We start from the raw sequence: 25,516 nt of genomic DNA, 5'->3' as shown, positions 1-25,516 counted from the left end.
ATCAGTTATGATAGGTCTTATTGGCCTAGAAAGGTCAGACAAAAATGTTGCTATTTGAGTCTAATAAAAATCAAAACTAAAACTGAATGGGGATGAGATTTTAGCAGTGGCAGGTTATTAGGTTGTTGGGCTCTAACTAAGTTATTTTATACTAGGTTACAGGTTAAAAAGGTCAGACAAAAATGTTGTTATGGAGGATCGTTGCTCCAACTCTCTCATTTCTTAAAAAAAATAGTAATAATGATTATATAATGATTATAGCATTACAATAACCACCCAGTGTGCCCCTTCAGACCCCTTGTGGGTCTCTCACTTTTTAAATAAATAATGTTAATTGTGCCCCATCAATTTCGATGAGACTCTTTGTCCTAAGGGTGTTTCCTATTAAATATTGATCTTAAATAAACAAAAGTCTTCTAAACAGGTTGAACAGAAGAAGAGTAATTTAATGAGGTAAATGAAAGGGAAATAGAATATTGCATAAAAAATTGAGAGCCACATAATTTGGTCCTTTTTTTTGTGCTAGTAAAAAGTCTTTTTTTTTTTGGGTAATGAAAAAATCCTTTAATTGACTAGTAGCTAAGAAGTGTCTGGATAACACCTCAACGTGGCAACCGCTTTTAATTGTCGTAAATGAAAACTATAATGTTTGGATTAAAGAAAATAGAAAGGGTTTTAACAGTAATGCACAAAGCTACTGAATGGGAATGGAGGCCTATGAATTCGGATTAAGTTCAATCTCATGTGTCTTGATCTGTAGAATTGAAATCCATTTTCTCTATCTTTGTATTTAATGGATTCTAAATCTATATATCAAAACGTGCAAGATTGTTCTTATATGTAATCCTTATCCGATCTCTAAGGATAAGGGTCTATGTTGCACCTCCCTTCAATTCCATCCACATATAATTTTTGCTTAAAAAAAATTTCCCCTTTTGCAAATTTGTTTTGTTAATCTCTCTCTCTCTCTTTCAAAAGAAATCCCTTCAAATCATAGAACCATGGATGGATTTAGGTATATACCGATCCGGATCGATGCGTATCAATCACTTATGCCCTTGCTTTTTGAGAATATTATTATTGTTGTTATTTTAACTATTTTACCACTGAAATAATATGGATAACTAATTTGGATAGGTCAACCAATACCAAAATGATCGATATGATACCAATACTTAAAACCATAATTCAAACTCTTTTAACTAAAGAGTGATACTAAAGGGCTTCTATAATCGTATTGGGTTCAAAATTTTCAACAATAAAAATGTGATGAATCCAATCCTATGGTCTTGACAAGGCTTTTGTGAAAAGCATCCACAAGTAGATACATAGTTTCTAAAGGAAATCTCTAAAACCTAGGTCAGTCGATAGGACTAAATAGCCATGTCTCATATGCTTACAGGATTGTTTCAATTACCAATTCCAGTTTGGAATAAGGAATAAAATAAGGGGTAATCAAAAAAATGTTACATGTTTTAAATACCATATAAAAGTGTCATTTAGACAATCCTTTTAGAAAATGATCTACAATCACTTCCTCTATCTCTTACGACATCTTCACAATCTGTTTGGTTGAATCCTTGAATCACCTTCTATGGATCTTGTAGCCACCTCATTTTCTACCCCCGGTTATGGGTCAGGTGAAGTTATGAGAAATCATGGGACCCATTTTTTATAACTCTGAATGAGTGTTCCTCAAGACCCAACAATGTTTCAAATCCTTCAAATGAACTTTGGATGAAATGGCTAAATAATGAGTTTTTAAATAATTTTAGAAAATTGGTTTTTCATGCACAGGTGAGACTTGGCCCAAACCCAGAACCAGGCCCAGCCTAGGCTCAAGGTCAGACATGAACTAGGCTCATAACCATATTTCAACCCAAGTGATCAGTTCAGGTAAATTGGCTTGGGCCAACATAGAAAAGGAATCTAGTGATGCCATGGATTGGTTGGCCAACCAATCGTTGACATTGGGTAGACCTCATTTCAATAGGGTATAACTCAAATATTTGGTAGCATGGAGTCTACTTCCTTTTTTGGTCATTGATGAAGCATGTTAACCCTAAATCATTGATGATTAATGGGAACTCCAAGAATTTGGATTAAGAACACTACTGGGGTTATGGGTAACAACCTACACCATATAAGAGGCCCTAAAATGCTGAAGGGAGACACTTTTAAGAGTTATGAGAATAGAGAGAGACTCATAGTTTGTAGCAAGCCCCTTTCTTAATTGCGTAGATTTGAGCTCCTCCAAACCTGAGATTAGCCTGCTCCAAAGCTCTTACACCCTTCATGAGTGTTATCTAAGATGTCTGTCAAACATTGTTATGAATTTGGGAATCAATATCGGCCATGGCCAATATTGATACCAAATCAATTTACAAATAACACCAAGGAAAAAAAATAATAAAAATATAGGATATTAGAATCTTGGGAGGCAAAATCACTCGTACTGACATCAGTGGTGAGCCATGCCAACATCAATACCATGATCTAAATCCCTGAACAACATAGGTACGTTGATGTTATCTCCAGTAGAGTAGTGATGGCATGCCATAAATTGATGGATGTCAAGATAAGTTTTGATGGGATTTTTTTTTATAGTGAAATAGTATGCCTTATTAGATTTCATTCATTATTTTTTAAAATTTTCACTAACTCTAACTATTTTTCTTTTATTTTTTGTTTCACAAACTGTTTTTATGATTTTAGGTTCTTTTTGTTTATTGTTTTTCCTTACTTTGACTTTTTGTTGATGGAGAGCCATGATTTTGTGATGTTTAGTGTCATATTTTATGGTTAGCATTACTTTTATAGATTTTATTTCTATTTATGGTTTTCTTGTGCACAAATTTTTATATTTATTTCTATGCTTTCTAACATATTTTGATAATGTTTCTGCATAATCATGTCACATTAGGTTAGGATACTTTTATGGTATTTCCCCTAATTTTCCTATGTATATTAAGGTAGTTCTTGCATATAAGGGCATTTTGATAATTTCTACCCTTTCATCTACAAATGATTTTAATAATATTTTATTTATACTATTTTAGTATATACTCTTTATTTCATGTCTTTTCCTTTTATATCATGCTCAAAGTAGTATTCTTGTAATTTTGTACAATCTATATAATTGTATTGTGTAGATGATAACAATAGCTTAATATAGGTTTGATACATGTTTATTTGTTTAGTTTTGACTTATAGGGCGATTGTGTAGAAGTGAGTGCTTTTATCTCTCCATTTTTACTTTCTGTACATTATTTTCTTATGAAGTATATCATGATGCATATGGTTTAATATTTTTATCATACCTAATGAATTGAAATCAGGTTTAATCAGGTGGACCAAGGTGCATACTACTTTTCTTAGGCCACAACCTAGCACGAATCCAATATTTCATCAAATCAAAACAGGACAAACCAAGGTTTCTATTACTTTCTTTAGATCGCAACTTAGCACAAACCATTCTTTGGTCAGATCAAATGGGAGAGTAGTCAATAGGTTTTTTTTTTTTTGTTTTTTTGTTTTTTGTTTTTTTTTTTAGGTTTTAAACCCTAATCTAGATGATGACGATGTGTCATGGTATACTGTTCTCATAGCAATGACTCCAACTTAGGATATGTTATTGGATGCATTAGTTTAAGATTTTATGTTTCTGTTTGCCATGAAATAAAAGTCAATCCATAGATTTTGTAATCTGCACTTGCTATTGAATGGACTTATTATTGCGTCATGAGCAGAAGCTTAGTTAACAAAAACGCATTTTAAATGCATTTTCAAATTTTACTGTTTTAAGCATGTTTTACCGTAAACTTTCCAAAATACAAGAAAAAAAGCAAACGACAAAAATTCTCATTCTAAATACATTTAAAACGCTTATCTTTTTTTTTTTTTAGCATTTTTAATGACTTTAGATTTGTTAAACATAATGGCTACTTAACTAACAATAATTCTTTCTCCCCAACTTAGATCATCCTGACTCTTTCGTCAAAGTGAAGCTAACTTGAATGCTTACATTTGATGCCACTTTCAATTAAAATTCAATGCATGAACCCCAAAATTGAGCTTCAAACTGCTATATTTGTTGAAAAACATTTATAAAATGATGGATGACTCCCGATTCCAATAGAACATTCATCACTTCGAGAGAGTTGATTATGTTGACAATAATGAATAACATTATAGTAAAGCTCCATTGCTCAATAAGACTTTAGACGTGTTTTTTTTTTGTTGTAATGGTATATGAATATGGTATTGTCATAGAACTTATAATGAATCGTAAGACTAGTGGATCGGTCAAGAATCAGATCGGTCAAAGATTGGTCAGATTGGATTGGAAGCAGCCTTAACTGACCCCGTTTCTTGGCCGATATTATATCGGTGTATTGTTATGGATGAAAGGTAAAATAGTTTTTCCAACAATATTTTTCAATTGAAAGTGAAGGAATTTTTGTCCGATCCTATCCCGATACCGAGTTTTCAAACCATGATCGGGATCGGTCTTGACTCTTGACCAATAGCGATCCGATCCGGGGAATGAGACATGAGGGAAGCCCCTGTCATCCTGGCATCTCCACGATTCCATCTGGAGTTATTGACTAAAGCTATTCCGTCTTCTCTCTCTCTATCTCGCGGCCTCGCCATGGATCGAGTACAGATGATTTTGTTAGGGCTACCTCTGTTTCTCTTCTGTTCGGACCTCCTAAACCTCTTTACTGTACCGCCACCGAAGCCCTCCGGTCATCAGCACCACCACCACCATCACCACGGACACCATCCGCAGCAACCTCCTGTTCAACAAAACCTTGAATTCCCCATACAGGTAATTAAGACGAAACACTAAATTCATCTTACCTTCAATATACTTGATTTCTACTCATTTCTGCTGATTTTTTTTTTTTTTTTGTAGCAGAAATCTGTCGGTGCTGGAGGCATCGGGTATGGCAACACCATCAATATCAATTTCTGCTCCTCCTGTTCTTACAGGTTCTTCCTTTTCTCTTTTAATTCCTGGCCGTGATGAATCAGTTGGATTGTCGGAGGATGTTAAAATTTTCTAGGTTTGATTTGTGAGATCGTTTATGGGTCGTGTAAACAACAATATCTTGTTAAATAGTTCTGTGGGGCGATGTTTTTCGGATTTCTTTTTTCTTTTTTTCCACTTTAAATTAGTTTTTTATTTTTTATTCTTTTTTATTCAAAGCAAACTAGATAAAAATATTTACTTCATATCCGAAATAGTTAGAGATTGGTTGTTAACCCTGGCCATTTTAGCCAAATCCTTAACCTTAGCTACATAAGTACTGTTTTTCTTTAAGCAAAATTTTGGTTAGGATTGGTACTGGTTGAGTTCCACATATATAGTATTGCTACCCAATGACGAAGTTTCAGAGCTTTCTTGCTTTCGCCGTCCAGAAAACTACTAATTATATCTTCATCAGTCATCACTCCAAATCAGGTCCACTTTCACTTTAAATCAGTTTAGATGTAGTTCTGGGTGAGCTTACAGTATTTCAATGTGGTGACTTTAAATCAATTTAGATGTAATTCTGGGTAAGCAGTAAGCTTGCAGTATTGTATTTCCATGGAAGAAAGATTTGAATTTTTAAGGCTATGTTTGGTATGCATTCCCATTCGGCGAATGTGCATTCCCGATTCTGAAAATGCAGAATGCATTCTTAACTAAGAATCAGAACATTGTTCGGGGATTCAATGTATTCTTAATTTTAGAATGATTTATCTCTTAATTAGATTCTTGCTAAAGGGAAGAAATTCCTTTTCCACATTTCATCGAACAATTTATGGGCATAATCAAAGAAGCTGCTATGACACCCCGAATCGGTAAATGAGACGAAACACTGCTGAGGGGGAAAAGAACTACAAAATCCAACAAAGTATAAAGTTCAAAACCACAGAAATCATTACCCAAAATGATCGTCCACAACCTTAGGATTAGGGAAACAAACTTGAAGTTACTATTGGACGAAGTAACAAGAAGTAGTGGAATTATGATTTTGTACACAATATGAAGGTCTACTTAAATGTCAATACAAGCCAAATCTGAACATCGCCAGTGCGTCTTCTGTTTCGGCTACCACAATAGCGTATTCCCATTGCTCCCCCTTTCCTGGAAAGTAATCACTACCTGTATATGACCTCCCAAGAAACCTTAATTCCAGCATAAAAACAGAACATGCTATACTGTCTTCGGTGGAGACTCCATACATGTCCTGCATCTTAGCAAATCTCATTGTCCTCCTTCTGATCAAGCTTCTTGCTCATCTTGGCCTGCTGATAGTAGAACACGATGATGCAGATTAATTACCAAAATAGGCTTGTTTTATTAGGAATAAGCCTAGGGTTGGGTTCCATACATGTTAGGCCTTTGATCCCATGTGTTTTGAGTGTAATAGACCACTTTTATGGGTCTAAAAGGGGGGCTCTAAGATTGAATACGGGATTACTAGTTAGTTTCCATTTTCATTAGTTTCCTTTTTAGTTGGGCTTGGCTTGAGTTATATTTGTTTCTTTAGGAGTCAAGTTATTAATTGAGTCAAGTCATTAGTAGTTAGTTTCCTTTTTCAACTAGTTTCTAATTTCAGTTTTTAGTAACTATTGTATTAGGAGAATATTTGGTTTCATTTTTGAGGAACTTTCTATTTTGTAATTCCCTCCCCCATTAACATTATAAATAAAGAAGAGGAGGCTCCTAAAAGCCTAGAATGATTTTGATAAAAAAAATTAATGGCTGTTGCTATTGTCTTCTTTATGAAGAGTTGTCTTGTGTTTGATCAAGGCTGAAGGAATTGGTGTTTGATCCAATTGACTCTTTGCGGCGTGAAGTCCAAGCGGTCTCTTCAACTATTCTTTCTTTCTTTTCAAAGTTAATTGCAAGGTTCTTCAAACCAGGTAAGGGATCTGAACTGCTTTTGATTTCTGGTTCTGGAAATCTCAAGTTTCTCTCCTGCTGCTCCTATATTGTTCTGAAGATCCAGCCAGCCGATGGCCCTCCCCTTTTGATTGATTGTTGGGTTTATTAAGAGGGAGGTTTGACCTTAATTTGGGACCAATCAGACCATGGGTTTGTCTGATCTGAGGTGTTAAATACTTCTGGCCGACTGTGTTTCTACCCAGATTTCAGATCTGGTTTGACTTACCTGCTCCTGCGGTATTTGTTTCTGATTGTGGTTTATCTAGTACTCTATACCTGCTGCTGGTTAGTCTATTTGTTTGGTGTAATCTCTGTTTCGGAAATTCCAAATTCTGGTTTACAATGACTGTTTGACTCTTACTTCTGGACTGTTGTTTGCTGCCTAATTTTGGGTGATTATTGGTTGTTCTTTGGTTTAAAAGTTCCTGCAGTTTTGGGTCTGGTTTGGTTTTCAAATCCATTCCTACATTACCACAGATGAGGTGATAGTCTCGGGTGAGAGAGGAGCTCTCGATGGGTAAGGAGGACCCGAGAACGGAGGCATGGTCTGGGTCGGATGGCGGGTATGTATATGGCTTAAGTGGTCAGGGAAGAGGTGGGTCTGGGTGCTAGTGGTTTTATACCATCTGATAATGGCTTTCCAATCACCTAGGGTTAGGGATCAGAAAAATAGAGAAAATCTCGAACCAAAGCCAAGTGGAATGGTCCAAACTGGAGAAATCAATAGCCAAGTCAAAGGTGATCAGATCTGGTCCACACCTTGGTGGATTGGTCTAGTTGGGATGAGAGATAGTTCAGCAAACTCTGATTCTAATCCAATAGTCAGATCTTGAATTAGAAGGAAGTCACGGAATTAGCAAGTAGGTAAAATAGAAACAAGAAACTAATAATTGATAGAAGTAGCAACTAGGAATCAGAAATAACAATTGACAACCAAAATAGAAACATAGAACAATTTTAATAACTAAGCAGGACAGAAATATCAAGTGAATCAAAATTAGTAACATGCAGAAAATAGAAAGTAAAAATGATGAAAGCAATGCTGTAATAGTACTCAGGGATAGGCAGAGAACTGCTGCTAAAACTTGGATCGATGTTGCGGCACTAGAACCTGGTTGGAAAACTGAGAAAAGAACTGATGTGGTCCTAACTCCTAAGTCGCTTAAACAGTTACAGCAAGGCTGAATAACAACTAACAGAAAATAGAAACTAACACTAATCCCGTGTAGGACTCAAGTTCCCTAATATTTGGGCTGATAGAATTAGCCCATTACAATAGGAAACCAAAATCATTAAACCCATGGTCCATATAACCCATTGGACACCCAAAATTCATCATATTAGTCCATTTTTGGTCTGGTGCAGTGGCCTGGTTTGCTGTTGGTTATCTTGTTCTTCTCAACTGCATCAAGAACTGACTCAGGTTAACTAACAGCAAAGCAACTTAGGGAACAAAACAGAAACAGAAAACAGGCATGCACAAAAAGGGGTAAACAAAAGAAACTAACCTTGAGGAGAAGGGGAAAGATAAAAGAGAATGATAAGGACTGGGCCTCCCGTATAGAACTTGACCAGCATCTCACCCGTCCATCTTGGCCTACCACCAAGGCTACTGCTGCATCTTGCAGAAAATTACAAGCATAATGCTAAGGTTTGTTAAAATCATGTGGGAGGAGGTCCGCTCCTTTTCTTATTTATAACTTAAGAAAATAACACAGATTGTAGGGACTCCCATGCGTGGGCTACGCAGTTCCTTAAAAGCTAAGTTTCTTTCAAAATAAAACTCTAGAAACTTATCAAAATAGAAACTACGACAGAAATAGAAATTATGACGGGCTGGAATTGATAACACCTGTCCATATTTCTAGACACGATAAAAGAAATACAACTGAAAATGAAGCCCATGATAGGACTAATAAGGGACTGAACCATGGGCCAGTACAACAACAACAACAACAAACTAAGCCTTATTCCAACTTAATGAGGTCGGCTACATGGATCCAAACATATTAATAATGGGGCATGACAAATGAAAGATGAAAAATGTAATAGGAAAAGTGAGAGGTGAAAGATGAAAGTAGCAAAGTAAGAGGAAAGAGGACACACCCCAGCAAGACAGGAGAATCTCAGCTAAATAGGGTCGGCCACCTGGATCCTTGCTCTCCAATAAGCTCTATCCGAGGTCGTACTTGGTACGAGGCCTAAACCGTGCATGTCATTCCTCACAACTTCTTCTATGGTCATCATAGGCCTGCCCCTAGCTCTTGCTCCCTCAATCTGAATCATATCACTCCTTACTGGGGCGTCATTAGGCCTCCAGCTAACATGACCATACCACCTCAAATGGCTTTCCTGGAGCTTGTCATTGATCGGGGCAACTCCCAAATCTACTCTAATATGCTCATTCCTTACTTTATCCTTCCTAGTTTTGCCACACATCTAACATCCTCATCTCTGTCACACACCTTCTCTATATGACACTTTTTAGCTGCCCAACATTCTGCTCCGTACATCATGGCCGGATGCACAACAGTCCTATAGAATTTTTCCTTGAGCTTTAAAGGGATACGTCGGTCACACAACACCTTAGATGCACCTCTCCACTTTATCCATCCCACTTTAATTCTTTGCGAGAAATCATCCTCTATGTCACCTTTATTTATGATCGACCTAAGTTATCTAAAATAGTACTTTTGCAGAATCTCCCTTTCCTCAATCTTCACCGTTTCATTATCTATCATATAGTGACTGAAGTTACACGTTATATATTCTGTATTTGATCTACCGATTTTAAAACCTTTTGTTTCTAAGGCTGATCTCCATAGCTCCAGCTTAGTGTTGATCTTTGCTTTAGTCTCATCCACTAAAAGGATGTCATCTGCGAAGAGCATTCACCAGTGTATCTCATCAAGAATGTTCTTGGTTAACTCATCTATGATAAGAGCAAATAGGTAAGGGCTTGTCACACCCTACCTCCACTTACCTGAAGGCCAGTGACATGGACACACATGTGTCCACAATCCATCCAGGATCCACGATGCAGTACTTTAAGTTCATAAATCTATGAAACGATTCTGCGATCACATAGATAATAATAATCCTAAAATACACAACTGGTGAAGTCTAATGATATTTACCCTATTTACCAAAAAGAATGTTTTCACAATGGAATCATAATTACAATTATGCCCCAAGGGCTACATCTGATAAGTACAAAAAAGGTGTAAAAAATAGAAGATGATACTTTCATCCTCAGTGTGCTCCGAATGCACAGTCTTCACATAAGCAACCGTCCTCGTGTATAGCTAGCTCCTCATCCTAGAGGTCACCTTTGTAGAGAGTCGGCTCCTTAGCCACAGACTCCGGGTGGTTACTTGAATCAATATCTAAAAAGGGTGCAACAAACGGGGTGAGCTTCCATAAAGCCCAGTGAGGGTACACACAAACATTCACAACAATTCATGAAATGCAACAAGTATAAATGCCCAACCAATCCAATATGAATGCAGTTAGATGGATGCAATGATATGATCTAGATTATTAGCAAACAAACCTAATCAACAGATTCTAAGTCCATAGTGGGTATCAGTGCTACTGTAACATAGTTGGCATCTCCAGTCACGAATGTACATTATTAGTCCTCAAGGATAAAAGCTAGTTGCGAGTCAGAAGCACACCGGTCCCTACATGGCTACTATTGATAATCTCCCATAATACTACATCGAATCCAATATCGCATGTAGGGTATACCCACCATCGAATCCAACATCGCGAGAGGGTTTGTCACGACGGCAGTACCCCCCCACCTCGGTCATCGAAAATTCCCCCAACCTTAGTCCATTAGATGGTAGGATTAGCCAATACTTAAACCCCTATTGGCAAGGGTTGTAGCAGTAGGGTGGTTGTCTTAGCCCAATGCATTCTATCATGGTATGAGTCACATCACAAACAAATAAACTCACACACCCCATGGGCTTACAGTGCCGGAACCCAACCTTCGGCCGCCCTGTACCCCACACTCATACACCATAGGCATATAGTGCGGGTACCAACCTTCGGCTACCCTATATCCCAGTCACACACACACACTCATAACTCATATCATTATGCCACATATACATTAACTTCAAGAACAAATTTATAATATGCAAATGATATGATCATACACATGCATCATAACATAAATATTCCATAAAAGTCACAAAATCCCCTCACCTTGAGTCGTAGATGATGTTAGATAGTCGATGGTCTTGTGTCGCGTGCTCCCATCATTTCTCGTTTCTTTTCTTAGGATACATAGGGTTTTTAAGCAATTTAGTCAACCATAAGGAGGTTTGACCCTAGAGTACATGTCTATTCAAAATGGGTTTGAAAACCCCTCTTGGGAGGTTCAACGGTTGATGAAACCATCTGCCAGTGACCACCAGCCGATAAAGCTAATCTAGGTTGTTCTTTGCCCAGATTTGCTCCACTGGTCGGTGGGACCCTTCTTAATGTCTATTGGTGGGTGTAGTTCTATGGGGATTGTGTATCCCAACAAACACTCATTTTCCCTTAGGTGGTTTACAAGTTAGGTTATTGGGTTTTATGGGGTTGGTTCATGCGTAGATCACTCTCATACACTCCACCTAGGTTTAGTGTATTCGGTGAATTAACTAACATGGAGTCACAAAATAATACTAAATCCCCAATTTTACAAGTCTAGGTTAACCAAAATTGGGGAAATTCGGTTGGGGTTCATGTAGTGATTACCAATGGCTTATATGGTTACTCCAATCCACTATACATATGTTTAATTTCATTTTCCCCAACCTAATTTTGGGTTTGAATGGGTGGTTATAGAAGATTTGGGCAAGGTTCACCATTTCTAGGGTTTAGTTGCCCAAACTTGGGGTTTAAGGTGGGAAGTTCATAAAAGAAGGTTCATAGACTCAAATTGATCCACCAACCTTGCTAGAGTAAGTCCCCTACACCAAATCCCCCTCTCAATTAGTAGTCTTAACAAGTGGGGAGGTGAGATTCGGTTGGGGGGTTCTCCATTTTACTTAATGGAGAAGAGGAATGAGAGAGAGACTAGCGTATGGAGGGGGTAGAGTGAATGGAACTTGCCTTAGTAGGATCCTTGCTCCCCCTTCCTTCCTCCTCCCTTGCTCTCCTTCTCCTCCTCCTCTTGCTCTAATTTGCTAGGTAGAGAGAAATGAATGGCAAGATTCTCTATTTATAGCCACTTAAGTTATTTAAGGGTTTGGGAGAATAATGGGTTTTTAATCACTATCGGTTTAATCCGTCATTTGGCACTAACGGGCCCACCTCGGGGTGTCTCGATACATTAATCCATCCCCCAGTAGGTTGTACCAACCAATGGAGGTGGTTTGAGGTTCACGGGTACGAGGGCCCAGGCCCCACGGCCAAATAGTCCCGGTTTTGGCCTGTATACACACCGGAGGTGTTCACTGGTGAAGGCTGAATTGGTCCTCTTTGTGTGAAAATGGATCCTTAAGTTGAATGGGGCCTTCCCAAGGTGTTTTCAGAATGTGGATCCCACCTCTTGGTACATTTTCCTATTAAAGCTCGTGGATTTTCTCGTGAGGTGTGAGGGCATGGATTGACCTTCTCTTCCGTGTCCAGAACCCCTTCCAATTATTAAGGCATGAGTAGCAGGTGCAAGTGGGGTCATCCTTCCCTTCCCAGCAAAATACAGTTGCTACCCTGTATTCATTGGTACTGGTGCCTCATCTACACAGTTATAAGAGGAAATTTTAAGGCATGAGTATAACAGGGCTTAAGGACGATCCTTGACGTAACCCAATCGTAATTGGGAAGTCGTTGCCTTGGGCTCCCACAAATCTCACACTAGTCACCACGCCCTCATACATGCCCTAATTTTATCCACATATGTACTCAACACCCTTCTCTTAGCTAGGTCATGTTAGATTAAATCTCTAGGGACTTTATCATATGCTTTTTCAAGGTCAATAAAGACCATGTGGAGATCCTTCTTGTGGGCTCTATTACTTTCCGTGAGCTTGTGTCGTGGATCTACCTGGCATAAAACCAAATTGGTTCTCTGAGATATGATTCTCTCTTCTTAGGCGGGCTTCAATGACCTTCTCCCAGTATGACTCGTTAATTTTATGCTTCTATAGTTATTACATCTCTGAACATTCCCTTTATTTTTTAAGACCGGGACAACAATGTTTCTACTCCAATCAATTGGCATCTTCCTTGTGTACATAATCTTGTTAAACAACATCGTTAACCAAGCCATCCCACATGCTCTTGAGGTTTTCCACACTTCTATTGGAGCCGTGGGCCAGTCTAGGACCAAAAACTGGTACAAAAACTTGTAAAATTGAGCTGCATGGAACAATCAGATCAGGTCCTTCCTCCTGCGTATATACTTGTGTGTAAACCTTGCATTTGCATCATATGGCCATGGGAATTTTGGCCTGTTACAATCCTAAAGTTGTTTCCCAACCTACTGGGAATATTCTCAGGCCATGTCCAGGTTGCCACTTCCTGATGACAAGGCCTATTTAGTTCTAATATAAATGTCATAGTTATGTTGATGATCCTCTAAGAGTGTATACTCTATATGCAAGTTGCTCCCTATGAGTTGTTGAGGTTGGGTATTCTGTGATAAGTAGCATACAACTGACCTATTATCATCTCTTCTTTTTAATTAAATCAGGTCAGGCTGAATCCATGTGACAACTCTGATTTTGGGATGTAATTTAGCTTATACTTAAGTTTCATGGAAGGAGCTAGAAAAGGTAGGGGTAGGCTAAAGATGACTATTAACGAAATACTGCGAAATGATATGCAAACCATAGGGCTTGACCCTAGTATGACTTTGGATAGAGTTACGTGGAGGACAAGGATCCATGTTGCCGATCCCTTATAGGGGATGTTCCCATGGCGTGTCTTTCTATACTGCTATACTTCTTTTATCCCTAAGTTTCTTCTTTAACCGCTCCTTTATGCTTCTTTACTTTTCCTTATTGGATCCATGTAGCCGACCCCATTCAGTTGGGATAAGGTTATGATTGTTATTGTTGTTGTTGTACTTAAGTTTCATGGAAAGATATAAGTTAATTAGCTTATAGAAAAATTCCAAATTAGTGATTTTTGATGCAGTTGCATTCTAGGCCGACAACAACAAACTTAGCCTTATCCCAACTTGATGGGGTCGGCTATATGGATCCATACAAAACAAAATTGAAAAAGTCCAAACAAGAGTGGAGGAGGGGAGAGATGGAAAGACGAGAGGTTAAAAAAGAAATATAAGATTAAGAGGGAAGAGGCACAGCCTAAAAGTTAGAAAAGTCTCAGCTAAATGGGGTCGATTACATGGATCATTGCTCTCCAAAAGGTTCTACCTATAGTCATAGTGGGGACAAGATCAAAGCTATGCATGTCATTCCTCACCACTTCGTCTATGGTCATTTTAGGCTTGTTCCTAGCTCTTTCGGCTTCTTCGATCTGGATCCGATCACTCCTTATTGGGGTGTCCTCAGGCCTCCTTTGGACATGACCATACCACCTCAAATGACTTTCACTGAGCTTATCGTTGATCAGAGCCACTCCCAAAACAGGTCTAATATGCTCATTACATACTTTGTCCTTCCTAGTTTTACCGTACATCCATCTTAACATCCTCATCTCAGCTACACAGTTTCTCAATATAACTCTTCTTGAATGCCCAACATTCTACCCCATACATCATAGTTGGACACACAACAGTCCTATAAAATTTTCCCTTGAGCTTTAGAGGGATACGTCGATCACATAGGACTCCGGATGCACCTCTCCACTTCATGCATCCCACTATAATTCTCTGTGAGATATCATCCTTTATGACACCTTCTTTATTTATGGTAGGCCCCTTGTTATCTAAAATAATCACTTTGAGGAATATTTGTCTCCTCAATTTTCAGCATATCATTATCTAACATAGAGTGGTTAAAGTTTCATACATGTCCTTAATTATATCCACATATGTACTCGACACTTCCCTCTTTACTAGGACATGCTGGATTAAATCCTTAGGAATTCTGTCATATGCTTTTTCTAGGTCAATAAAGATCATGTGGAGATCCTTCTTATAGGCTCTATAGCTTTCCATGATCCTCCTAAATAGATATATAGCCTCTGTTGTAGATTTACTTGGCATAAATCAAAATTGGTTTTCCGAAATCTTAGTTTTTTTTTTCTTAGGCGGGCTTCAATAACTCTCTCCCACAGTTTCATAGTATGACTTATAAGTTTTATGAATATCTCCTTTATTTTTGTATACAAGAACAACAATGCTTCTCCTCCAATCATGTGGCATATTCGTTGCGCTCATAAGCTTGTTAAACAGCTTGGTCAACCAGGTAACACCACATATTTCCAAGGTTTTCCATATTTCTGCTGGGATCTCATCTGGGCTTGGCGTCTTGCCCGTTTTCATCTTTTTCAAGGTTTCTTTGACTTACGCCACGCGAACCTTTCGTAAATATCTATGTCATCTGGGGTCTTGTTGAGCAAAGCCATCTTTCGGATAATTTCTACTCGCACTATCTTCATTTAGTAGGGCACTAATATATTCATCCCATCTCTTCACAATGTCCTCATCCCTTACCAACACTCTTCCATCATCATTTTTGATACATCTCACTTGTTCGAAATCCTTACTCTTCCTTTCTCTCATCTTAGCTATCTTATATATAGCTTTCCCCCTTCTTTTGTGCTTAGGTTAGTATAAATATCCTCATATTTCTTCGTCCTAGCCATTCCCACAATCTTCCTTGCTTCGTTTCGGGCATCATAGTGTCTCTTCTTATCTTTAGCATCTTTAGTTCGTTGCCATATCTTGAAACAAACTTTCTTGGTCTTAATTGCTGCTTGGACCTCCTCATCCCATCACCACATCTCTCTTGGGCCCTGGAGACTACCCTTCACTTCCCCTAGCACTTCTTTGGCAACCCTCTATAGACAATCAAGTCAATCAGCTCTTTGCCAGCCTATAAATTGCATTATCCCATGTTCAGACCAACTCATTACTCAAGCTCATCAACCCATGTTCAGTCTAGCCCATCTTACTGGCTTCTTGACTTAGTGTGGCTTTTCAGTCATCTATGTGCTGCCATAGTATTTGGTGGCTGTATGCAAAGTTGGAGTTTGCCTTAAGAGTTTTTAGTCTTCAGCGTACTGCTTGAGTTGGTTATTTCATTTTCTCTACCTTTGGTTAATTTTGAATCCTTGGCAAAATGACCAAGTCTATAGTCTTTCTGGCTGATCTTTACTTTTATCTCAATTAAGTATCCATTTTATTTTCTTGTAAGGGGAATTTAATAGAGAAGGAAGGGAGAAAGAAGAGAGCTTAGCTCAAAATTAGAGACTCACAAGCTGGCTATAAACTTACAACAAAACCTTACATACTCACACAAGGGGAGCTTCTAATTAATGTTTGGTGAGCAGAAACTAAACAGAAAAAAAAAAGCCTTTAGCCTTTGAAAGATACATATAAACATCATCCATGAAACAGGGAAAACCAGTCACTTTATTCAATAAAGCAGAAGGATCATATGTCCTTTCTTGTTCTGACCCATACCATTCCATGCTATATATATATCACTGGCAGATTTATAATGCTTGAAACATAGAATGAACCTGCTTGCTAATGGATGTCCTTTTCATTGAAGATTATCAGCAAGTACTTTATCTTGAGCTGCATGCGATGAGAACTAATCTCTCATCAAATTTGTTCACATATGTTGCCTTTTGATTTTGAGCTTGGTCCATAAATAGCTAAAGCCACACAATTTAATCCATTAGGAATGGTTTAAATTTTGCTGAAATCCCCAGTCCATGAACTTCTAAATTGAAGATATTAAAACTCCAAAGTATGGCAATGCATCCCACAGCCCCTATTGAAGGTTTAAATGTGAAATCAACTCTCTTGCTACCAGATTCTAACAAGAGATAGTGGGCGGGCCTGTGGCGCAACGGTTAAGTTGCATTATTGCAACATGCTGGTCGTAGGTTCAAAACTTGGAAACAGCCTCTCCCACGAAGCAGGGGGTAAGGCTGCATACACAATGCCCCTCCCAGACCTCGCTGTAGCGACAGCCTTATGCACTGGGTATGGCCTTATGACCTTAGATTCTAACAAGAGATGGCCATGGAATATTTTGCATCTTTGTTCTTTGAATAAAACCAAGCTGTACTTTGAAAGCTTTCTCCTTTCGTCAGCTCCCATTCCCCTTATGTAATATGTACTGTGGCAGAACTTGCAATTTTCACTGCGAAACATTTGACATCCCCTGGTCTCCTAACACGGATTATCTGTCTCACCACTGTCTGATTGTCATAGGACATTGACCATTGGGGTCTTATTCTCTGATCGGTGCTCCATTGACTTGAGGAGTCCTTGTCTCAGTCGATTTCTTTGAACCTCAATTTCCATTTGTTTAATCATCGCATGATCTCTGCTTCAACTCCTACAAAGGAAACTCCTATGTTCTCCTCAGTCATTCTGGCATTGTCAACAATCTCTACTTCAAATCCTACAAAGGATACTTTTTCTCAACTAGGGTTTTATGGAATATCCAGCAGCATAGGTTGCTGCAACCTACAAGAAGAGAATCTTAAAGAGCTCTCAAAACAGAGAAGGAATTGTTGGGTACTAATTTAGAGGTTCTGATACCATGTAACAATAAAAGAACCGGAAAACCAGTACCTGCGACTGAAGGGAGAAGAAGAGAAGGAGGTGAAAGGAGAGAAACAATGAAGAAAAGGAAGGGAACCCCTAGAGCCACTTTAGTATCCTCCACACCCCCTATCGTGGTCTATTCTTTCAACTTATATTAAATCAGGAACCCTACGAAGAGTAGGAAACCTACTAAAGAGTGTAATTACAAACAAAGTCAAGATAAGAACAACTCAAATTAAAGTAACTAACGATAACTTGGCGACTTAAAGTAAGACACTAACAATGACTAGGAGACTCCCCCTCATGGGTTTTCTTAGCAATTTCCATTCTTTTTTTGTCCCCCCCCCCCCCCCCGTTTTTGGGGTTCTGCATCTCAACCTCCAACCTCCTTTGCAGGATCAAGGGCCACAATCTGGTATGGAGCCACACGATTTACGGTGGTTTTCATTGTAATATTATGTCAATCTGCAATTGCTTTTGTCCATGCACCCCATAGTAATCCCTATTTTTTAAATACCTTGTTTTGCTACTTTGCATACTCAGATTGAGCTGAAACTTGACAGTTGAACCTTGGGGTCCACCTATTCACAAAATTACAGCCCTACTTCAACTGCCATGTAGCAGTTATTGGAGGGCATGTTGTTCTACTCCTAGGGGATGGTGCGCCCGCTCCCTATACTTATCAAACTGTAAAGAAATCAGTCCTTGAAGCCAACACCTGCAGACACAAAGCAAAGGGAGAGAAGAAGAAGAAAAGAGAAGCTGTAAGGAGGAAAAACCTCATGGTTTGGCTGAATGGCCTTACCGTGAGTAGTAGGGTTATATTAATATAAGAAAATAATATGTACATAATAGTGTAGACTTACTAACAATACATGTACTTGAGCCATAATAAAACATTACAAAAGAAACCAAAACTACCCAAACTGCCTTGCCGCTAGCACTAGAACAAAAACTCTTTAACGCTTTCCCTCAAACTGGAGCATATACATCACCCATACCTAGTTTGGAACAACCTTCTCGAAAAGCAAGACGAAACAAGGGTTTGGTAAACATATCATCCAACTAATTGTGGTTGTGAATGTAATTTTTCTCATAGTTGTATCCCGTACAAAATAGCAATCAACTTCAATGTGTTTGGTCCTCTAATGAAACACTAGATTACTAGCTATGTAGATAGCTGCTTGATTATCATAAAACATATTACTGGATTTGGTAACAGAAGACCAAGTTTCTGAAGAAGAGATCTCAGCCACATTAATTCAGTTGCAGTATGAGCTTGTTGCTTTATAATGGTGGAAGCAAGTACATACTTCGTTCACGTTTAGATAGGTACATGCCTGCCAACTCATATTGCATTTCGTCCCAAGTTCTAGGCTCACTGATGCAGCAGCGATTCGATGGATCGACCCAAGCCTGCTCCAGAACCCAAACCAAGATCCAGATCCAATTTGGGTTCCAAGTTACTAATTTGGATTCAAGATTAATAAATATTCTAGGATTTTATTTTATTTTGAGAATATTGGTTATCTTTTATTTTAGGTTATTTTGGGGTAGCCATTAGGTAAGTAGAAATTTCCAATTTTAGTTTTATTGTATTGCCATTTCATTAGACTTTAATTAGAAAGCAATTGGGATTTTCTATTTCAGTTTTAAGAGTTTTTTATTTTGACTTAGTATAAGTAAGGCATGTAACCTAAGAAATTAGTGAGTTGATTAAAAGAATACTTGATTTTGAGTGGTGCATGGCTGCCTCTCTCCCCCCCCCCCTTGTCCCCTTCTTCTCTCTCTCTCCTCCTTCTCTACGAGAATCCCCTTCCCTCTTCTGCTGCCTTTCTTCTTTCCCTCTTTATTTCTTCTTCTTATTCTTCTTCTTCTTCTTCTTCCCTGCGATCTCTCTTCCTATCTCTCCTCTTCTCCTGTCTTTCTTCCTCCTGGTTCTCTCCTGTTCTAGTTCTCAGTTACTGCATTCTTAGCAGTCCAGCAAGGAAGGTACTGAACCCCTCCCCTATTGATTCTTCACCCTTCCATCTCAGTTTCTAGGAACTGAGCCAATACCCAAGGGCGACCCAGGTTGCCAAATCTGGAACCCATTAGCTCCCTGAACTGAGATTCCTAACCTGAAATCAGGTCTGGTTCTGTCCTATCACCAACAGCAGTTTCAGGTAATTTGCTTTCGTGATTCGAGCGCTGTTTCAGTGGATTATTACTTGGGCTGCGTGAAGGAATGGGCTATGAATCTGCTTCCAAAATCAAGGCTCAAATCGATCTTGCATGAGGGATTTTTGGTTGTTCAAACTCTCGTCTCTCCTGCTGGTTCTATCGCCTGTAACCCCTTCCCAAGGTTGAAAACAACTGATGTTCTTCTCCTTAATGAGGTAATTAATGCCCTTTACCCCACCATTCAAATTGCCCTTCCCTTTCTTAGTATTTTACACCTTGCCATTGAATTCTGCCCATTCCAATATTTGCCCTCTCTCACCATACAAGTCCCCTCTTATTTAATTTTTTTTTTTTTATTTTCCCATATTTGTGACATTCCCTCTCTCTTCTTTATTACAATCTGCCATTGAGTTTTACCCCTTCCAAGTTTACCCCTAACCAATAAATAGTAATCCCCTCTAAAATCCTATTGTTTCTTTATTTGCTAATAGCTCCTTGAGAATTCTGGTTTATTACAGGACTGCCATTGGTTATTTAGAATTGCATTATTTGTTGATTGGTTGGGCCCAATAAGTGATCCGATTGATACTTGTGCTATGTTATTCAAGTGGACCCACAGCCACCTGGGTTGGGTTTCTTGGGGCCCACCGGCCCCGCATTACTCACACCCTTAAGCTTGAAGTTGCCTTTCACGGTCTCTCCATTGTATTCGAACACGATCACTCATTTGGGAGCAAAAGTATTGAAGCCATTGCGTCTCGGTCAAGTTGTAGTTGTCAAAGTACACATCTAATTCATGCATCCATTCGAAGAATTCCCCACGAAAATAACGTGGCTGAGCATTAGATTGGGTAGCAGTAGTCTTCATTTAGTTCTGCAATTTGTTGGGCCACAGTATCCGTCCTTGTGTTCAGTAGTTGGAAGGATTTCATCACATCCTCCAGTGTAATTTGTTTGGAGCTTTCTTCTGCCATAGCTCTGATACGACTTAATGCAGGAGTAGATTACAAGAAATTATCTCCTACAATTTATAAACTCCAAACAAGACAAATAGGACCAGGAAACAAAGAAATAAGATCATCAAATAAACCCCCAAGGATACAATACCAATGCAAGAGCAAGACCAGCCCAAAACCAACCCGATAGGAGAGAGAAAGACCTGCTATAGAGCTGGAGAGAGAGAGGTGAGGCCAAGTCTGTAGGGCTCCAATTGAGTTGCAAATTTAGTCGATTGTAGGGCCCATAGAGGGTACAAAAAACCCTAAAGTTGAGAGGATTCCAATGGCTGGCTGTGAAGTTACAAGCTTTCTCGATTTTCTGACCTAGGAGAGAGATAACTTCAAGATTTTGCAGAACATCTATTGGACAGATCTGGACAACTTCAAGAAGAGGACTGAGTGGTCCTTTAGCAACCAACACACCCTTAAAAGGGTTTACCGATCAGAGGTCAAAGGAGGGAGATATGGAGATCGATCTCTCTCCTAAAACCTTCACTGGTGCTGGTTGGTTCTGGACTGTAATGGCCTTTAATAGAATCTGAATTGAACCTCTTGAATGTTAGAGCAAATACAAGCTAATGACAGGAAATTAAGATAGAAGAAAGAAGCAAAGAACCAAGAGAATTGTGGGTGGGGTGGCTATCTTGGCCTGGGCATCTCGCCCACAGCTATCTCGGCTGTTAGAAGCAATTAACTACAATCTTTGTTTATTCAATTCTGAAATTATGTGTAAATAAGCTCCTCTATTTAAAGAGGCTAGAATAGCAATCCTATCATCACTAGGAGCTAGTTTTCAAATAGGATTAGACACTCCTAGCAGGACTTAAACTCATAATAGGAGTAAGATTATAACTCCAACATGGAGTGGGTAACTAACTAGTCATTCGCTAATAGGGGAACATAAACTAATTAAAACTGAAATAACAAAGGAATAGACTCAAAACAGGGCTCTAACTAAACTAATGAATTAAATCCCATTTTCCTACTTTCTACCCATGTTTTAGGCCCATTAAAGTGGCCCATTACAAAGAAAACTCATGGGATCAAAGGCCCAACACATACGTAACCCAACCTAAGGCTTATTTGCAATAAAATAAGCCCATTAAGTGACTTATCTACATCAATAAGTTTGCCACCGAGTCTTTGGTTCTGATCTTTATCTTTATCTGGAAAAGCCTCACTATCACTTGTCCCAAACTTTTGATGTGGGTCCATTGGTGTATCAAACTATCAATTGGTTTCAATGCAAGCATATTTGTCTCAGATAGAAGGTCAAGCACATACTTCCTTTGAGAGAGACTCACACGCTTCTTACTTTGAGCCACTTCAATGCCAAGAAGATAACGACAATGAGAAGGAGTTTTCGATGCAAGCATACCTGCCTCAAATAGAAGATCAAGTACATCTTCTGAGAGGGGCTCAAATGTAAGTAATTTGGACACTCGCAATTATCCACAAGAGATTTAAGCTCAGTCATCATAAAAAATTCCAGCAGCCAGTAAAACCAGTCCAACAAAAAATGACCAAGCAAAATATACAACCAGCAGTCACCAAACCAGCCAGCAAGAATAGACACTGGTCAGCGAGGAAGAATCAAGAAATACAGCGATCCAACACACTTTCAGAAGTTCAGCCACCAATAAAGTAACCCCACGAGAAAAACCGGCAAGTGACACTTGAAATATAGCAAGAAATTCCAGGATCTAATGGCTAGAACCCGCAGAAAAAATCTGATCTGAACCTGATGGCTAGAACTCCATATCGATTACAATGATGGAAATAGCAAGTTGCTAAATATATCATGAAAACAACAATTCAAAAAACGTAACATTCTATCAATGTATTCGTATGTAGAATACGCAAACATCTCATAGGACGGATAGAAAATATCATAAAAAAAAATTTCCAGCTTTGCAAACCATATGAACCACAGGGAATGTGGTTGAAGAAGCAATCATCAGCCAGATCTGATCAGCACCCAGAACGCGTCAAGAGTAAGGTATGTGCAGGGGAAAAATCTCTTAAAAGTTGAGACTGATCTGATGTATTGGGAGATACACAGCCTGTCACCAAAATAGTAAGCAGTCAAGAACTTGACTGTAGAGTGATCTGATATTCAAGAACAGCAACCGGTAGATCATACAAAGAACATAAAGCGTTCCATCAATCATCAATCAGGGAAGAAGCAGTAGCAATCATGAAATCCAGCAACCAAGAACAACTTTCTACAGAAGCTTATTAAACTCAGAAATTCCAGCAACCAATTGTGATGATCTTCATGTCTATATATAGAATGAAGAAGATAGAATAGTAGCAGTAGTAGAAATCCTTTTTTTCCATCTTCACACGACTAGGGTTTCAAAACAAATAGAGCAGCATTGGTTGCTGCCAAGCCAAAGAAGGGGAAATCTGAAAGAAAACACTCAAACCATAAACAAGAAGAAAGGTATTGGATCTTCAATGCCCTTTTACCATGTAACAAAATCAGTCCTTGAAGCCAACACCTGCAAACACAAAGGAAAGAACACCTCAAGGTTTGGCTTAATGGCCTTACCATGAGTAGGGTTATATTAATATAAGAAAATAGCATGTACAGACCATAGTTGTCAAGGCGTTGCCTAGGCAACGACTAGGCGTCTAGGCGGTTTGCCTGGGGCCTAGGCGACAGCCGCCTTGTTGCACTGCATGTCGCCTTGTGTTTCGGCACTTATTTATGCCAAATATCATTCAAGTAAATGTTATTTCATTTACTTAAGATATTATCCATAAATAAGCAAATACCCCCTATTTGAATCCAATAAAAATAGTTTAAAAATCAAATTCCAAAAGGATAAAAAGTCAACCCCCCAGTCCAAGAACAAAAACTGGATTTTGGTTATAGGGACGATTTTCAACTTTTAATGCTGGGGTTTTTCTTAATTATGAAAATTTTATAAATTCTATCATGTTAAAACATTGCTAAAAATCAAAAGTCCGGTAAAATAATATTTTGTTTTGATATTCATAAAATTATTTTCATTTAGGCGATTTTAACAGTATTCGCGCATTTAAAAATAAGTTTGACTGAAGCATAACTTTGTCATTGCAACTCAGATTTAAGTAATCTTAGACTTGTTAGAAAGATGGTTTTATGTTATAACTAATACAAAATGTCTCGTGTAAAAATAAAATCATTTGGCCAGTCAAACTTATTATAGAATAAGAGCATTTCTCTAAATGTTGATTTTTTATAACTTAATATGACTTAATGTTAATTTTTTATGATTTGATGTGGCTAAATGTTGATTTTTAATGACTTGATGTGGCTTAATCTTTATTTTTTATGATACAAGGTATATATAACTTACTAAATAATGTTAGAAAATAGGAAAAATAAAAAATAACACTTGTTCTCCTTGTTTGCCTTAAGGCGGGCGCCTTCTCGCCTAAACGCTTAGACAACCCTCCACCACCTTGGCGCCGTGACAACTATGGTACAGACTATTATACCCCTGCTAACAGATACATATACTTATTAAGCCATAACAAAACATGATGAAAGAGACCAAAATACCCAAACTTCCCTGCAGCTTGAGCTAGAACATAAACTCTTAACGCGGGGGGCGGGGGTGGGGAAGTCTTCAGAGGCTTTTGGAGTGGCAGTCTTAAGAGGTCCCATAGTGTCTTCACTGAGGCTTACTGTATTGCATTAGAGTAGGGGCATTGATTGGTTATATTTTCTTATTCCACATTCTGTAATGTTTTAACTCTCGAGTCATCTTTGTCTGGTAATTGATTAAACTTGTTGCAGCATTTGTGTCTATCATGATGAAGAAACTTGCATGGTCAATAGTGGTTACCTTTCTGTTCCACCTCTTAGCACCTGTTGGTTCCTTGGTGCTCTTGCCATGCCAGCCTATGGGCTGCCCAGAACAACTCTATGCAAACTCCACTTGCTTGTACATCATGAACCAACCTGCTGGACGACAACTGCTCTCAGGAGGTGAGATGCTAGAGCACCAGGGTTTTGCCAAAGGTAACATTACCTTGGTTCCATTGTCCCACCCAGGTTTCTGCTTTGTGGACATCGAGAGCCGATCCTTCCTGGAGGTCTCATGTGCTAGCTATGATTCATTCCGGGTGACACTTTATGAGGAGAAGCTGTGGTTTCTTAGGAAGAGAGGGCTGACACAGAAAGAGAAGGAAGAATTTTTGGGAAGACTGCAAGGCCATGCTTGCTGGGAAGTATCAGCCCCACAGCAAACAACCGTCGGGCAATCTTGAACAGATGAAAATTTTTCTTATTAGCTTCCACTGTGTATGGGTATTGTTGATTTCTTTAGTTTCCTCCTATCCGGTGTATGGTGCTCAGATAATAATTTGGTACCCCTTTGCTTTTGCGGACTTTGCCCTTTTTTTATTTTTTATTTCAAGTAAATGTATTATTGTATATATATACTTTCTTGATATGAAGAAAGGTTTATGAGAAATACCTATGGCTATGATCAAGAGAGAATTAGAGCCTTTTTAAGGTTGCCCTACTTAACCATTAAAAAGAAGAAGAAAATCGCAGCATGGTGTGGAATCTTTTTTTTTAACATGTTATATTGGCTCTATAATGTAGTGATTTCACTTTGGATAAACAATGTCGTATGATGGTGTCCTCCGCCTATCTCTTAGATAGGAAAGCTAATCTAGAAAAAATTATGTATTGATATATGTGTTTTCTCCTTTCTAGTT

General features: G+C 38.6%; 3 protein-coding genes across 4 annotated transcripts in view; all 3 read left to right on the top strand.

The window, feature by feature from the left end:
- LOC122084921 (cyclin-A3-2-like) overlaps positions 1 to 2,806 on the top strand; it is a 5,311-nt gene extending 2,505 nt beyond the window's left edge. Inside the window, exon 7 of the mRNA XM_042653340.1 lies at positions 2,716 to 2,806. Coding sequence (XP_042509274.1) covers positions 2,716 to 2,806 — 91 coding nt within the window. The remainder of the gene's footprint in view (positions 1 to 2,715) is intronic.
- Positions 2,807 to 4,535: 1,729 nt separating this feature from the next.
- Positions 4,536 to 5,070, top strand: LOC122084223 (selT-like protein). 2 transcript variants are annotated; one of them, XM_042652307.1, is made up of 2 exons: positions 4,536 to 4,831; positions 4,919 to 5,044. In XM_042652307.1, exons 1-2 carry the CDS (start codon positions 4,553 to 4,555, stop codon positions 5,027 to 5,029), a joined length of 390 nt encoding a protein of 129 aa, XP_042508241.1. In that variant the 5' UTR covers positions 4,536 to 4,552; the 3' UTR covers positions 5,030 to 5,044. The 2 variants fall into 2 exon arrangements, with proteins under 2 accessions (XP_042508241.1, XP_042508242.1); XM_042652308.1 differs by having other exon boundaries at positions 4,538 to 4,831; positions 4,922 to 5,070.
- A 1,792-nt stretch (positions 5,071 to 6,862) lies between these two features.
- On the top strand, positions 6,863 to 25,266 carry LOC122084222. Its single transcript, XM_042652306.1, has 2 exons — positions 6,863 to 6,918; positions 24,588 to 25,266. Exon 2 carries the CDS (start codon positions 24,602 to 24,604, stop codon positions 25,058 to 25,060), a length of 459 nt encoding a protein of 152 aa, XP_042508240.1. The 5' UTR covers positions 6,863 to 6,918; positions 24,588 to 24,601; the 3' UTR covers positions 25,061 to 25,266.
- Positions 25,267 to 25,516: the final 250 nt, after the last annotated feature.

This window comes from Macadamia integrifolia, chromosome 7, assembly GCF_013358625.1.
Source record: "Macadamia integrifolia cultivar HAES 741 chromosome 7, SCU_Mint_v3, whole genome shotgun sequence".
Taxonomy (NCBI): domain Eukaryota; kingdom Viridiplantae; phylum Streptophyta; class Magnoliopsida; order Proteales; family Proteaceae; genus Macadamia; species Macadamia integrifolia.
This window is presented reverse-complemented; position numbering and strand designations above follow the sequence as displayed.